The sequence below is a fragment of the Syngnathus typhle genome, linkage group LG13 (genome assembly GCF_033458585.1).
Source record: "Syngnathus typhle isolate RoL2023-S1 ecotype Sweden linkage group LG13, RoL_Styp_1.0, whole genome shotgun sequence".
NCBI lineage: Eukaryota > Metazoa > Chordata > Actinopteri > Syngnathiformes > Syngnathidae > Syngnathus > Syngnathus typhle.
In genome coordinates this window covers 6,163,705-6,178,037 of record NC_083750.1, presented here as the reverse complement: position 1 = coordinate 6,178,037, position 14,333 = coordinate 6,163,705, and the positions used below count along the sequence as shown (strand labels likewise).

At 38.3% G+C, this 14,333-nt stretch overlaps 1 protein-coding gene across 3 annotated transcripts; it reads right to left on the bottom strand.

Annotated features, from left to right (window-relative positions):
- LOC133165281 (solute carrier family 12 member 7-like) lies at positions 1-14,221 on the bottom strand. Of its 3 annotated transcripts, XM_061294803.1 has the most exons (27): positions 14,065-14,221; positions 13,594-13,752; positions 11,849-11,937; positions 11,515-11,640; positions 9,215-9,361; positions 8,567-8,621; positions 7,886-8,016; positions 7,688-7,824; positions 7,514-7,618; positions 6,836-7,047; positions 6,596-6,763; positions 6,402-6,500; positions 6,123-6,180; positions 5,789-5,963; positions 5,489-5,607; positions 5,168-5,266; positions 4,915-5,034; positions 4,729-4,833; positions 3,866-4,034; positions 3,257-3,452; positions 3,014-3,183; positions 2,807-2,938; positions 2,396-2,503; positions 2,150-2,319; positions 1,888-1,902; positions 1,309-1,442; positions 1-1,193 (listed from the first exon to the last, which is right to left on the bottom strand). In XM_061294803.1, exons 2-27 carry the CDS (start codon positions 13,733-13,735, stop codon positions 1,102-1,104), a joined length of 3,273 nt encoding a protein of 1,090 aa, XP_061150787.1. In that variant the 5' UTR covers positions 13,736-13,752; positions 14,065-14,221; the 3' UTR covers positions 1-1,101. The 3 variants fall into 3 exon arrangements, with proteins under 3 accessions (XP_061150787.1, XP_061150788.1, XP_061150789.1); XM_061294804.1 differs by lacking the exon at positions 1,888-1,902; XM_061294805.1 differs by lacking the exons at positions 9,215-9,361; positions 11,515-11,640; positions 11,849-11,937; positions 13,594-13,752; positions 14,065-14,221 and having other exon boundaries at positions 7,886-8,034; positions 8,567-8,609.
- Between the last annotated feature and the right edge of the window lie 112 nt (positions 14,222-14,333).

The window sequence follows — 14,333 nt, the reverse complement described above, 5'->3', positions numbered from 1 at the left end:
TGGATTAACAATTGGGGGTTCCATTTATTGTTCTATTTTTTATTCTCAACAGATGACGAATATTTTCAATCGGAATAATTAATTGACATCTACAGTCACAAATCAATGTAGAGTCAAACTAACTTGTGGCTCCCTGTAATTAAGTCATTTCTGAGAGATAAATACAAGCTTCGTTCTAATGAGAAGTTATAAAAATGGTCTACTTTAAAACAATTTCAAATGTGACTATATCTAATTGGCACACTTCATGAATCCACACAATAACGTACAAAGCAAATAAAACACATGAAGTTCACCCAAATTGCCCATTCAAAGTCGCTACATATTACGCATGCAAAATAAAATAATCACAACTTTTCAGTGCTTGAAACGTACACAATGAATGGACAAGGCCTTACACAAACATAGAGCCCTTTTTACATCTTTTCTCAATACACACACATATATAGTATATAATATATACTATGTAAAATACATACAAATGATATGAACTAGTTTCCAATACTGACAAACTATGACAGACCAAAGCCAATGTCGTTGCTACCACAACACCAACCAATTTGGTTTGAATCAAATCAACCCACTTTAAATTAAATGTTGAAAAGCAACAACTGTTGTGCGGGTCTGAACCCAGGACATATTCTGTCGTTGTTAAAGGGTATAAAACATGGTAGTACTACCAATCTTTATGTTTGTAGTTTCCGTCAAACTTCGTTTTGTTTCGTTTATTTACTATTACTTTATCTGTTCCTTTCAATACAATATTATGCAAACAAAACATAATTCCACAGGCAACACTTTCAATAAAAAAATCACTGTGTTCACAATGCAATAATTAATTAAATATGTGTCATGTAATCATGGTGAATTGAAGTTTGCATTTGTAATCTTTCAGTTTACACACTAGATAGATGGTTCAACATCTACGGAATGGCGTTGAGATGATGCACTGACCTCAATTTGTCAGTTTTCCTAATTTCCAGTCTCTGCCACGGATAAGACTTGCAATATCCAACAACATTGTCCATGGATTTGTTTGTCCTCACATTGGTCTTCCATGGTTTTCCTTCCAGTGCGCCCACCATTAGGAAGCGCTTGGCACTAAGAATAGATGGTGATGACCTCCCGACCACCTCCACGAACCAGTAGCACACGATCCAGTCCTTCCATGAGTACTTCTAGAAACTCCATATCTTGTGGACAGTCTCTTAAGGAATACCGTAGCGATACAGTACACAATTATAATGTCCCCTTTAATCAAACTGCAGGCACAATAATATAAATAATAAATATCAAGAAAAAGGATACAGTTCTCATCCCCCTTTTTATTCTTCGGTGGGCCTGGCATGTTTAGCAAGACCAGCTGTGAATCCTGCGATTTCTTGACCACCACTTCATTCAGTTTCACAGCTGTGTGCATCCTTCTCACGTTGGACTGGTTGCTAGATAACAAAATGAACAGTATCAGAGACGTTGGTACGTGTGACAATATCAGGAGAGTCTTTCGTTATATCTAAGAAGTAAAGTAAAGCAAATACCATCTCCGAATATCTTATGAGAATCATGCAAATAATGCTGATAAAATCAGATTGAATGAGGGATATTGACATGTCATTATTTCACTCATTGTGATTTGTTTTAAAAAGGTTTTTACAGTTGTTTTACTATATTTTAAATATGATGACTATTCTATAACTACGTAAGTCATTTGTGAGTCTTCTCGGTAAAAGTGCAATTCAGAATAGAAGACTGCAGCTCTACTGAGCACATATCAGCAGCTGTACTTATCATGCATTTTGACAGGAAGATTATCATGCACGTGCAAATACTACAGTACAGCGGTCATGCGCATGTCAGTTAAGCAAAGTTGAATGCAAAACCACTTACAGATTCTCCCACTCACTGAAGGGGGGGCGAGGGTGGAGGTAGGAAGACAACATTAATGCAGGAAAATCGTAAAAGGCTTTATCTCAATTGTTAGACAACTAATGAAGTTAGATTCTATCAACACAAATGTACAACTACTTATTGTAAGTATTGATGGAGGCTACATTTGTACAGTGTCAAATGTGTGAATTATAACAATGCTTAAAAAAAAACCCAATGTAATACAAATATTAAACGTGAATGTGTATGGCAGCATACTTACGGTTTCATGTTGAACATATCTTTTACAACCATTCCTTCCCTCTGTTTATTTCTCTCATTAATAAGTTTATCCTTAGTCCAGGTCATGTGGACACGATCAGGTTTCTCCGTTGACGCTTTGTCTTCCTTTGTAAAATGAGACGCTGTATTCCGATCATGGATCAGTTGGGCCTTAAAAAAAAAAAAATACTCGTGTGCATGTAGCAAGCTATTTTTACTTTGATTTTTTTTGCACAGGTCAGTGTACCTCTCTCTCCCGTTCGGTGCGGGATAACTGCATTTGTTTCAGCATTTGAGATCTCTGCTCCATCACCAGTGTCTTCTCATAGGTGAAAGCTGAGATGTCACTGTCGTGCTGGGGCAGGAAACACATTTTAATTTCAGCAGAAGTATATACTGTCGATGTGATACATATGATTTTATTAAAGTGACAGTGTGCATATTTTTTGCCATCTAGTGGTGAATTACAAAAATGCAACAGCCTCAGTACATAGTGTGTCCAATTTCAAGCAAGCAAGATGTCATCACAAATGACAAGTGATATTACTGAAATTAATACTTGCATTTTAAAATGACTGAACATTTAAAAAAAAAAAAACATTCTACACACCGTCCCTTTAACAGATGAGACCATCACAATAAGTGAGAAATCACTCACCATCTCAACTACCTCTACCACTGCATCCAGACGTAACTGGTACAGGAACATCTGGAGATCTTTCTTCATCTGGATTGAATTGTCATCCATCTGTGCCACCGTGAATATGCGCATTTTACACTTCCTCCACACCTAGCATAGGAGACATTTCAGATGAGAGCTACTTCATACATATATAGACTATATACTATAAGGAAAAATGCAAACCTTGTGCTGATTGATCAAAAATGGCAGCAGCATAAGCAGTCCACCATCATGGACAATCCACCAAACATCAATGGTACCTTCCTTGAGTCGCTCATGGGTTCCTGGAAAGTGGTCGATGTTCTTAGCAACCAGCAGAGCCTGCTGGGCCTCTGTTGTCTCCCTCACAGTCTCTGAAGTTAAAGATAAAGTTTAAATGATTGATCAGAAAAGAAAAGTTTTACCAAAAGTTACTTTCAAGCTCACCGATAAAGTTCCTCCTTGCGGAGGAGTCTCGAGCCTGTTTCCAGCCTGCTGGCCAAGCCATCAAAACCGCATTATGCTTCATTCCTCCCAGTCCTGCCGACTGAATGAGCAGAGAAAAACCATCCCGCAGGTTGGAGGACACAACTACATGGGAGAAACCTTTAGTCCGTTCTGCGGCCATGACAGCTTTCAGGTTCTGCAGGTTGGAAATGGAAAGGTTGGAAATTGAATTGAACGTCTCAAGTGCAGAGCAACAAAACTCATTTAACAGTTTCAACCCATCCAAATGACATAAAAAACAATGACTAATTCAAAACAAGGGTTAATTCTGATCATCTACAAAACGTGGATTTATTTGCTCAAGTTCACTTTTGAGCTAGATTTCAGCAGGCAGATAAGAAGCGGTGGACTGAAGATGTATCAGAATGATGATTGTGCAATCCTTGATGCTAAGGTGTGACTGAACCAGAACCATCTCTTATGTTTTGTCTACATGCATTCATTAATTTGGGCTGTGCATGGCTGCACAGCCGAGAATCAACAGGCTGGAATGCAGGATCACACTTTACCCTGCCAATGGGTCAAAACTAACTGATCAAATAGTCAAACCTGCTCTCCGGTCTTGGCATCAGTCCCTCGTGTCATGTAGGTTCCCTCCAGAACAGAACAGACGATGGTCAGCCCTTTTCCTGCTTTGAGCTGTGTAGTGAAAGACAGGAGGCGCGGATGTTTCACCGACAGCTGTGAGTCCAACTTGCACAACACTAATAGCTGGGGCCTGAGAGCATGAAGAAAAAAAAAGCGCAACAAGTTTATTGAAACAAGTTTATTGATTATTAACTAGAAGTACAGAATATATTTGGTTGCATTGCTCAGATGATAGTTTTGTGCATTGTACTACTGGTATATCATTATTTACATTACCGTATTTTCCGCACTATAAGGCGCACCTAAAAACCTCTGATTTTCTGAAAAGCCGACAGTACGCCTTATAATCCGGTGCGCCTTATATATGGTCCAATATGGATTCGTGGATGAGGACTTTTTATTAAAGTAAGCTTTACGTGTTTATTTTGTGTGTTGTGTGATATTAACGTTTGAGCAACGTTGAGTTGTTGATATATTGTTTTCACTATTTCGAGTGTTACTATATTGTGATTGCATTAACGTTTGAGCAACGTTGAGTTATTTATTCCATGCGATTTATAATCCGATGCGCCTTATATATGGACAAAGTTTTAAAACGGGCCAGTCATTGAAGATGCGCCTTATAATCCGGTGCGCCTTATAGTGCGAAAAATACGGTACTATAATAAAAGAAAAAGTCTTCAATGACCCTAAAAATACAGGTGCTGTTACTGTATATTTATTGTTTCAATACTATTGATGACTTATATGATTACAAAGTTATAGTGGTGGTATTAACCAATGGTTGTCAGGTTAGTCGCTACAATACAAAACAAAGAACTCGCCTCCAGTTTTTGGTATGTGGTGGTGATTCCTCAAGATGAGTTAGGGCAAAACGTGCTGCATTTAAAGACAAACCTCGGAGACCATCTCCCCACTCCTTCTCTGCCCTGTGCACAAATTGGTTCGTGTCAAGGACAGGAACTTTTTTTTTTTAAGAGGTCAACGTAACCTAAAGCCCTTGAACTCACCCTCTGTACTCAATGTACTTGTAGATGCAACCAGCTATCACCATGGCAACCAGGGCATAGTACCAGGAGGAGATAAACATGAGAGACAAACACAGACTCATCCCTAAGAAAGACAAAGTCCTGGAGGACAGAGGGAAAAACAAAAACAATATATTTACTTTTTTCTTTTTTTACACATTCCAGAGTTTGACATTATAATTAAGATGTTGGTATATCACAAGGACTAATTGGAGAAGTTACAAAATCTGCTCACCAGTGATAGAATTTGAAGCGAGGCCTCCAGTTGGGTGTTCGGAGCAAAGTCTGGACAGCACAGGCCAGGTTTACAAACAGATAGCACATAAGAAAGAACCTGTGGATATGCAGTGACACAATAAGAAAGAGATATAATCAAAAAAACAAAATATTGACATTCAACAATTCAAGTTTGATTCATACAGCCATTTTCTCACTGTAATAATGGTCCGTTTTGAATGCCACAACTTAAGTAATTTATTTGGCACTGTAGCGTGATTATCTAATTAAAGATTTGATGTATTTGATCTCATTGTGTCTATAAAAATATTGTACGAACGTTGAGAGAATGGGAGCCACGGCATCCAACGAGGCAATGAGTATTCCTATTTCACAGATTCCAACTGTCAGCAACAGAGCCCAAGTGGGTTCGCCATTGGCTTTGCCGTGACCAAATATCTGAAAAAGACACACACACAAAAAAAAGAGAATATTCATGAGATACTCTTCTTGAATCTAAATGTATAACCAGGATTTTTTAATTCTCATAGCGATAATTTAAGAGAACTTGAATTTGATGTGGGATACACCCTGGACTAGCCGCCAGCCAATTGTATCTATTCAAACGGACAGCGCTGACCTGCAAGAATGGTACGATCCCATCACGAGCGATGGCCTGAAGCAGCCGGGGGGCTCCAGTTAAACTTTGAAGCCCAGCCCCACAACAGGAAAAAAATGATCCAATCACAATAACCCAAGGTGATGGCCAAGCCAGAATTCCAATTACTGGGTTTTTCTTGACTGAGTTGCCAAACCTGAAACAAACACAGCTGAGGTTATGATACACAAAAGCACAACATTTTAACAATTTAAAGTTGTCAGCCGGCATGTAGATCTTTGACAATGCAATTACTTATGGTTTGAATGTACATGTTGGTAATCTAATATTAAACAGGTCATAAGGAACTACTTACTTGTCCCTCAGCACCACTCCCTCTATACATGCTCCAAAAAATAGCACACAGGAAATGTCTGATGATGAAATTAAGATAAATATCTTGACAATACAAAATATATGCTGTACATTGTCCTTGTCAGATTCAGCCGGAAACATCTTTGGCATGATAATATAAATGAAATTAAATTCTTTCCGGACTCTCGCCTGACCATATGATTATTGGCGTGACTATTATGATTGTAATGATTTTTGAAAAAATAATGTCTAGGCTTGAAATGTTGATTTATAAGGATACATAAGAAAGATGTGGTGACAATAGCCATTATCGTTCCAATCGGTATTGACCTCTGGGCATCTCTGAGATCTCCAGATCTGTTTGAGCCAGCCATTATACCTGAAATCAAGACAAAAATAAAAATATTTAATTGCACATCATGAAATGGAACATATTCTATGTAAGGGCTTTTCTTGCAATATCACAGTAGTCACCTGTAACTGAAGGGAAATATATTCCCACCAGCAGCGTGAAGTAGGTGGCAATGTCATTGAAGACGTAGGGTTTGTGAATATCTCCGGATGTGTCTTGAGCTGGTACAGAATCTTGATTTTTCTTTTCTAAAACCGTATGGGCTGGACCATAGTCACCCCATAGATTGTCTGATTCACAACAAGACAACCATTATTGAAAATCTACTTGGAATTAAACAATTGAGATTGCATAATTCTCACCTTTCAGAACCCCGCTCAAGATCCCGGGAATAGCCGGAATCTCTGTAACATTATTTAAATCGAAATAATCATCACAGGTGGCGTTGAGATGTTCACTGTTACAGAAAAGTTTCCAGAGATCGGTGGTCAAAGTCTGGTTGTCCACTGTCATAGTCTTTGCACACACTTCAAACTTGTCGTTCTTCAGAGAACGGTTTCCCAGAAGACACACACTAAACCATAAACAGCAGACACAAACCACTAGTTAGACATTGGACTGTGACACAGTTGCACAATAAACAGCTAACTTGATTTCGGTTAATCATAGTTGCCATTGTGACGCTGATGCTATTTGTTTGCTTATCTATGGTGTGTCCATATTATGTGTTAGCATTAAAATTGACGACTTTGTGGCTGTTGTAAACACGTCTAGTTCTCTTTTCCTTTTAGTTCGTTTGACAGTAAACGTCACGTGGGTGTGGCAAGAAACTGAAAAGACTGTTTTTGAAGAATTGTTCACTAAATGTTGCTTGCTGTGAAGCGTGTTAAAATTTTGCTCGTAAATAAAAGTAATAAAATGTATATTTTTTAAGAATCTTCCAAACAGCTCATATCTCTAATAAGCCACTCGCATATAAAAAATAAAATAAAATCATGCCTCGAAATGACAAACAAAAAATATATGGCCGGGTTACTTACGTAAACTCTGGCGGCTCAATGGCCGACTTGATGACTCCTGCATAGGTGGCCAGGATGGAGAGCATGACGCAAGCCAAAAACACCAGAGCCAGTTTGTTCACATACCTGTGCACAAGAGGGCAAAATATGAGAGTCTAATATGCCCACATGGTTTGTCCCATTGTGGATACATACTTCACCCCAACAAACACAATAAGTGCCATCAGAAGCAGGCAACAAGTTCCGTAGACACGCATATTGTTGAGGGCAGCTGTTCCTTCACTTTCTATACTTGTAGCCTCAAACAGTGTTGCCGTCGGAACAATATACGTCTGGCAATGGAGAGTATGGATGAGTTAAACAGTCCTTGCAAGCATCACTGTTGCCACATACCAGCAGAATCTCAATGGTGCCGATTATGTACAAGGATCCGGCAAAGGTGGTCCCGAGGTAGAAACAGAGACCCACTGCTCCACCAAACTCTGGTCCCAGTGATCTGGAGATCATGTAGTAGGAGCCGCCCGCTTTAGAGAAACTTTATCCTGGTTAGATTTCAGCAAACTCAAAAGACTTTGTTTTGCATTGCGACAGTCAGGTTTGACTGTAGACAGTTGAAGAAAAAAACATTTGAATATTTTGGATAGGAAAGTTTGGATAACAAATTTCACGCAAGCCACACTGATCGAATGGCTTTTGTGCTAGCACCTCATATAGTTATTAGGGGTGTATTAGGGCTGCATAGAGGACCAGGCATTGAGAAAGAAAAAGTATTTTAATAATACAGTGGAATCTTGGATTTCATATGGCCTAGTTTTTTAGCCTTTTTTTTTTCTTGTTACTGCTCAATTTTTGTACCAAAACCACATGATTTGTACACCCACCTCCCAGAATTAGTGCCCAAATAAAGCACCCCGTGTGTGTGTGTATAAAAATATAAACATAATTTAATTATGACTGTATGGACTGTGATGTCATTCTTTTAACATTATATTAGGAAAAGTCAACAAAAAAGTTGTTGCAGCAATTTTGGTAAAATTCCAATTTAACTGTGGGTGGGGGTGTGCAGTCATTTACCTGGTACAACACCATTTGTTGCTATGGCGCTCATCGATATAGCTGTGAGCAATGTCTGCAGAGAAAAAAAACAGTTAGGTTGACTGGGAATGTCATATTTCATGAATTCAATTTTGCCGCAGGATTCTTTTTTATTTGTATTTACGCTTTGTTACAGTGGTGCCTTTTGTGCCCTATTAATTCAGTTGAGTGTGTCAAAAGGAGCAGTGTGAGTATTTAAACTTGGACCTGCAAGTATTACGAAACAGCAGATGGCTCACAAAATCCTATATTGTGCTCTCATCGCCGACCCTTAGAAACTGGATTCTGTTTCCAAAGCTATTTGTAATGCATTTTAATTGTATCCACATTTATCATACTTCGGTTGAAGCATATGAGTGGATAAACATTGAAGGAGAGTGGAGTGCAAATTGTTCACATGACATGAGTATTGGTGAACAATGATCTTCCTGTCTAGCTTCCTAGAGCTACTGACCTACTTATTGAAGTAAATCAAAATGCAATGCTTTTTCGCTTGAACCCTTAAAACTTCAATTCCATAAATAAATCAATGAAAATATTCTGACATTCTTTCATCGCTGAACATTTTCAATTTCTTGACAACGCATACCATCGTCCCAATTGTTTCTAAGTTTTGAAATTACTCACACAAATGCAACACATGGACACAATGGCCAAGGATCCGAGGATTCCTGCTGTTCCGACCATCCAGGTGAGACGCAAGAAAAGGATCACACCCAGAATGTTTTGCAGGCAGGGCAGATACACCCCGATGAATGTTCCCATCTGGGGGACCTTGAAAAACAAAAGACACATTTGTGAGACAAGGGAAAGATGGATATTTCAGTACACATTTAGCTTTTTCCACTTTACGTGTACTCTTCCTCTTCATCTGTCTGTTTGATGTTCAGATTACTGCATCAATGCCGATTCCATTTTTTTTTATATTCCGATGGAACCGCAGAAAATTAATATGACCGAGTCATCAACAACATAGCTGGTACATCCAAGTACTTAAAGCGATTAAAAACAAATGGCGCAACATGCCTATGTTCTATTTCAGTCACTTTCATAGACCGTCTCAAGAACCTAAAAAAGGCAGCGAGAAGGTCGCCAAAATGCAATGCTACACTAGAAAATTAAAAGCAAAATAGCATTTGCCAAAAAGTGCCGATGCCAGCTCCCAAAATTGGCTGAGAATAATGTTATTAAAAGACAAAATTTAGTCTTAACAAATTGAGCTTCACACTGTCGTGTACAAGCTCATCTGTGGAACACGGGATATGCGGCTCACTCCACTTCAATGATGTCAACAACAAAATGATCACAGCAAATAATGATGAATTACTTCAATGAAGACACATTAAAGTATTAGTGACCTCCCTGTGAATGACCACGTTGAACAGGAGTGAGGAATTTCAAATCCTGCTTTATAACACTGACAAGTCAGACATAATTCAAGCATTCAACCATCGAACCAGGTTTTCTGCTTCAGAATGCAAGAAAATGAATAGAATTTAATTAGGAAATATAATATAATGTACTTTACAACAAAGTTATGTTATTCATTTTATATTTTTGAATGAATTGTCAGATTAATAGGTTATCAGAATTTTATTCTGTCGCAGAACAATACCTAAACGTAGCGATAATAATAATAATTATAATAATAATAATTATTATTATTATCATAATTATTATGATTATAATAATAAAAATAATAATAATGCTATTTAAGAAATGCATTCTTGGTCATGTTTGATGGTTTTTGGACACACCACAACAGGATGCAACCAAAATATATGTACATTGGGGTCAAAGTGCAAAACGATTTGTACGCAGTATCATTGCATGAACCCTTTGCATTTCAATATCACTGAAGAGGCAACATAAAAGCTGCAAATGCGAAAACACCTCTCGCTCCTGGATAAAACCCAACATGTTGTACATACCATTTTTTGAGTAGTCATAATAATGCTGTTCTGAACTTTCTCCATGGCTTTGAGTTGTTTGTCAACATGCAAAGGCCCCGATGTAGACTTCCAAATGTCCCACATCTCTTCTTTTCTGGTTAAGCTCTCGCTTTACTTCCTTCCCTGCAGTCGGTTTGCATTGCTCTGTCCTATCTTTGAGTAACGAGCCTAAGGTCTCAAGACTAGCAAAGAAAGAGCAATGCAATCACTCAGGGGGAGGGATTTAGAAAGACCACTTAAGGCCACTTCACAAAGCAGCTCTTCACTTTTCAGTGTTCTTTCTTCTAGCCACTCCAGATAATTTGCACAGATGCTATTTAGAAAAATGTAAAGAATAAAAAAAGGAAATAAAAATGTATTTACAATAATCCCAATTTTACCTCAACTTGCATTTACACACGCCACATACAATTTACTGAATAAAAAGAAATGTTACCAGTTAGTTAGACAAGGAAAAAGGAAAGGAAGAGATTTGATCTGCACTAAGTTGGTCGCTGACAAAAATGTGTTTGTCTAGTTTCCAGCATGCCCCCAAAACATTTTTGACATTTGATTAATTATTGCTTTTATATAGACAACTACTTGTATTTAGTTTAGTTTAGTTTATTGTTTAGCACATATTATTATATCAATAACTGTGCAAGGAGGGAGACGAACCCTAGGGCTTGTAAAGAGCTCCACTCCTTCTATTTGATCAGATGTGCTGCTGTTTTTTCTCAAATTACAAAGAAACAAATTCAACAAATGGGCGTAAGTAAGATCAAAACCAAATAGGATCAAATCTTCAACGGAAGATTTTGAATGTCGTTCAGCATATCAAACTCAATTTACCGAGGGGGGGGGGGGGGGGAACCAGTTACAATGCGCAAATTGAAAGGTGTTTCTCTAAGAAACCCGAGTAACCTGCTATCAAACTGAACAAAGGAAGCAACTTTTCCATTGCAAGTTATCAAGTTGGATTAAGAAAGTTCATACCATGATGGCGACCCTCCTAACCCCATCTTCAGCCTCTTCGTGCTCCCGAACACCTTGGGTGAGGTTGGTGTAGTTGGCTAGCTTGTTTAGAAGAGATGACACCATAGGGTTGCGGTCCATTTCTTCCTATAAAGGAGAATAGAACAAAATGGATATTAGAAATCATTTTGCTGTTTATGCCCCTTTCTTTTACTGCAAATATCTGGGACCAAATGAGCCCCCAGTGATAGTGGAAGTATATTAACAAACATCTTCAACATAATTAATTTGTAATTGTCTTAAACACTCAACATGGAATCGCACATGCGGACATAACATGTTTGTTAAGCCTTACCTCAAATAAGGCCATGTTTTTGCCATCATACTGTTCGATGTCATGGTCTGAGTTGATGAATGGGTGTGACTCCCGTTGAACGTCATCTCCTAAAGGGATTCATTAAAAAAAAGAAAAAAAAATAATAACCACAATAGATGCAAATTAATGAAACAGTATGTGCAGATAAAAAAATAAAATAATAATCTGGTACCTAGAGATACGAATTTAATTTGTTCCGTGACCACACTCGCATATGGTCCCTCAAACTTTTCGCATTAATTTGCATTATCTGATACGTTTTTACATTGTAACAAAATAGTTATTCAACTGTGGGGGGGAACAGCCAAAGGACAGACAAACGTTGCAGTAGGCATGACTGTTATGTCAGATGTTTGCTACGGTACATTATCACACTAAATTGCACTGTTGTCTCCAGATCATGAAATGCCTTGCAGAAACCAATGCCCTTCAGTAGGCCACAGCAGAAGATGCAAGCGCTAGTCAGAATAACTGTCCAGTCTGTGTGCCCTACTTTGCTTTACTTTAAATCCCATGGAGGGTTAGTTATTGATTAGAATAACTTTTTTTTTCAGTCCTAAATTGTGGAAGATACATATTCAGGTGCAAGATGGTTAGCATACTCCTTCCTCACAATCAAGAGGTCCCACATTCCAGGTATGAAATCCTCTTCGGTGGGGTTTGCATGCTCTCTCCTCATGCCTGCGTGTTTTTCTGCGTTAAGTTAACTAGGGTCTATGCGTGCCCTGACATTAAATAATCCTGAATGGTTCTAGCTCACTTGTGACCCTAATTTAACCTATATAGAAATTAACGGTGAGGATGAAATATACGTACATATAACAAAAAGTAGCTTTTTGGTTACTGCTAATGTCTAATGACGTTGGGACATCCCAAGTTGAAAGGCATAAAAATGACCTTTCTCTTGAAAAATATTTTTCAAAAGTGGCACATTCGTCACACCGCCATCATGCTTGAAGTCATGTGCTCGAAGATCTCGGGTGACTTCAAAAGATCTAGTGAAACCTTGGGGGCATGGGTTGTGTTTTCGTTGTTCTGTTTTTTTCTTAGACGGGCATGGTTAGAAATGGCTTGCAAGACTGGCAGAGTTGAATGTACATTTTAATACAACCGGTGTGGAATAGTCTTGTTTCACATCCTGGTCAAAGTAGCGGGTAATGGAAAATGCACATACAAGTATGTTGTTGTTTATATATTTTTATAACATCCTGTCCAATCAGCATTATGGGCTTGAGCTCTTTTGTTGTGCTAAATGTGCTGATTATAAAGTCATGAGGGCCACAGGTGACCAGCGTACACTTTTGGGTTGTTTTTGTTTGAAACATGATAAAACACAATGACTCATGATCAGTGATAATGTAAGTGATAATGGAAATGATTTATTACACAAGTTTACTTTTTTTTTTTTTTTTTTAATTATAATAGATTTTCGTTTATCAGTCCATTTCTGAAACTACTTTCACTAATAACCAACTTATTCAAACACAATCAACAAGGTAAACGTTTACAATCAAACAAGTCACCTAAGAAAAATGTTAACTTGCAGCGTTAACTTATTACGCACATTTCAATAGTTCATTTACATAGCCAGCAGGTTTAAGCAAGTTGACGCATTTAAAACTTTGTCATGCCTGTCACTACATGAAGTTATTATGATTGTTTGTCTAGGAACACTTTTGTTGAAGCAATAACACACAAATGCATGCAGTATTCTCCAGCCCTACCTGACTGGGATCCGTCTGAGTTATTTTCCTTATCTTCATCCCGAAAAATATTATTGAGGCTGACAGGTTTGTCACCTCCAGTTGCCTTAATACTGTTGCCCTCTTCATCATTCACTGGCACTACAGTGAAGTTGGTGGGCATCTTGTCACCGCAGTTGCCTGTAGAATGTAAAAAGTCGTGTTAAAGAAACTTGGAGATACAAAACGATCTACACATGACCACGTGACGTCTGTTGTTTTGGTTCGTGTGATCTAATTTCCACAAATGGGTGAGCGTCTTCTGCACGTGAGACAGGCCAAAATGTATCTTTGTTTCTCTCTTCTTTTGTTGTTTTCCCTCCCTTTCTCTCCAATGCCCCAAGAGTATTTCCCCATGTGACACTGTTTAACATACGAACAGCGCTGTTTGCAAACATGGAGAGAATCCTGCAGCTCCTCCCCCGCCCTCTGTCATACTTCTTGCACTCTCACCTTGGTTGAAATTCCAAAAGGTAGACAAAAAAATTCTTATGGAAAAACCAACAACATCAAAAGGCACGGAAAGATGTGCCTCAAAAAACGCAATAACTTAACACTTACATGAAAGTTAAGTGAAAATATGACCGCCAAGTATCTGCGTTTCTTGTGGCTTTTGGGTTTTGTTCCCACTTCTCAGACTGGGAGCGTCTGCTTCGGATTTCCTACTAGTCAACAAAATGGGTGTTACCTTTACCACAGTGCATTATGGGTAGAGCTGAGGT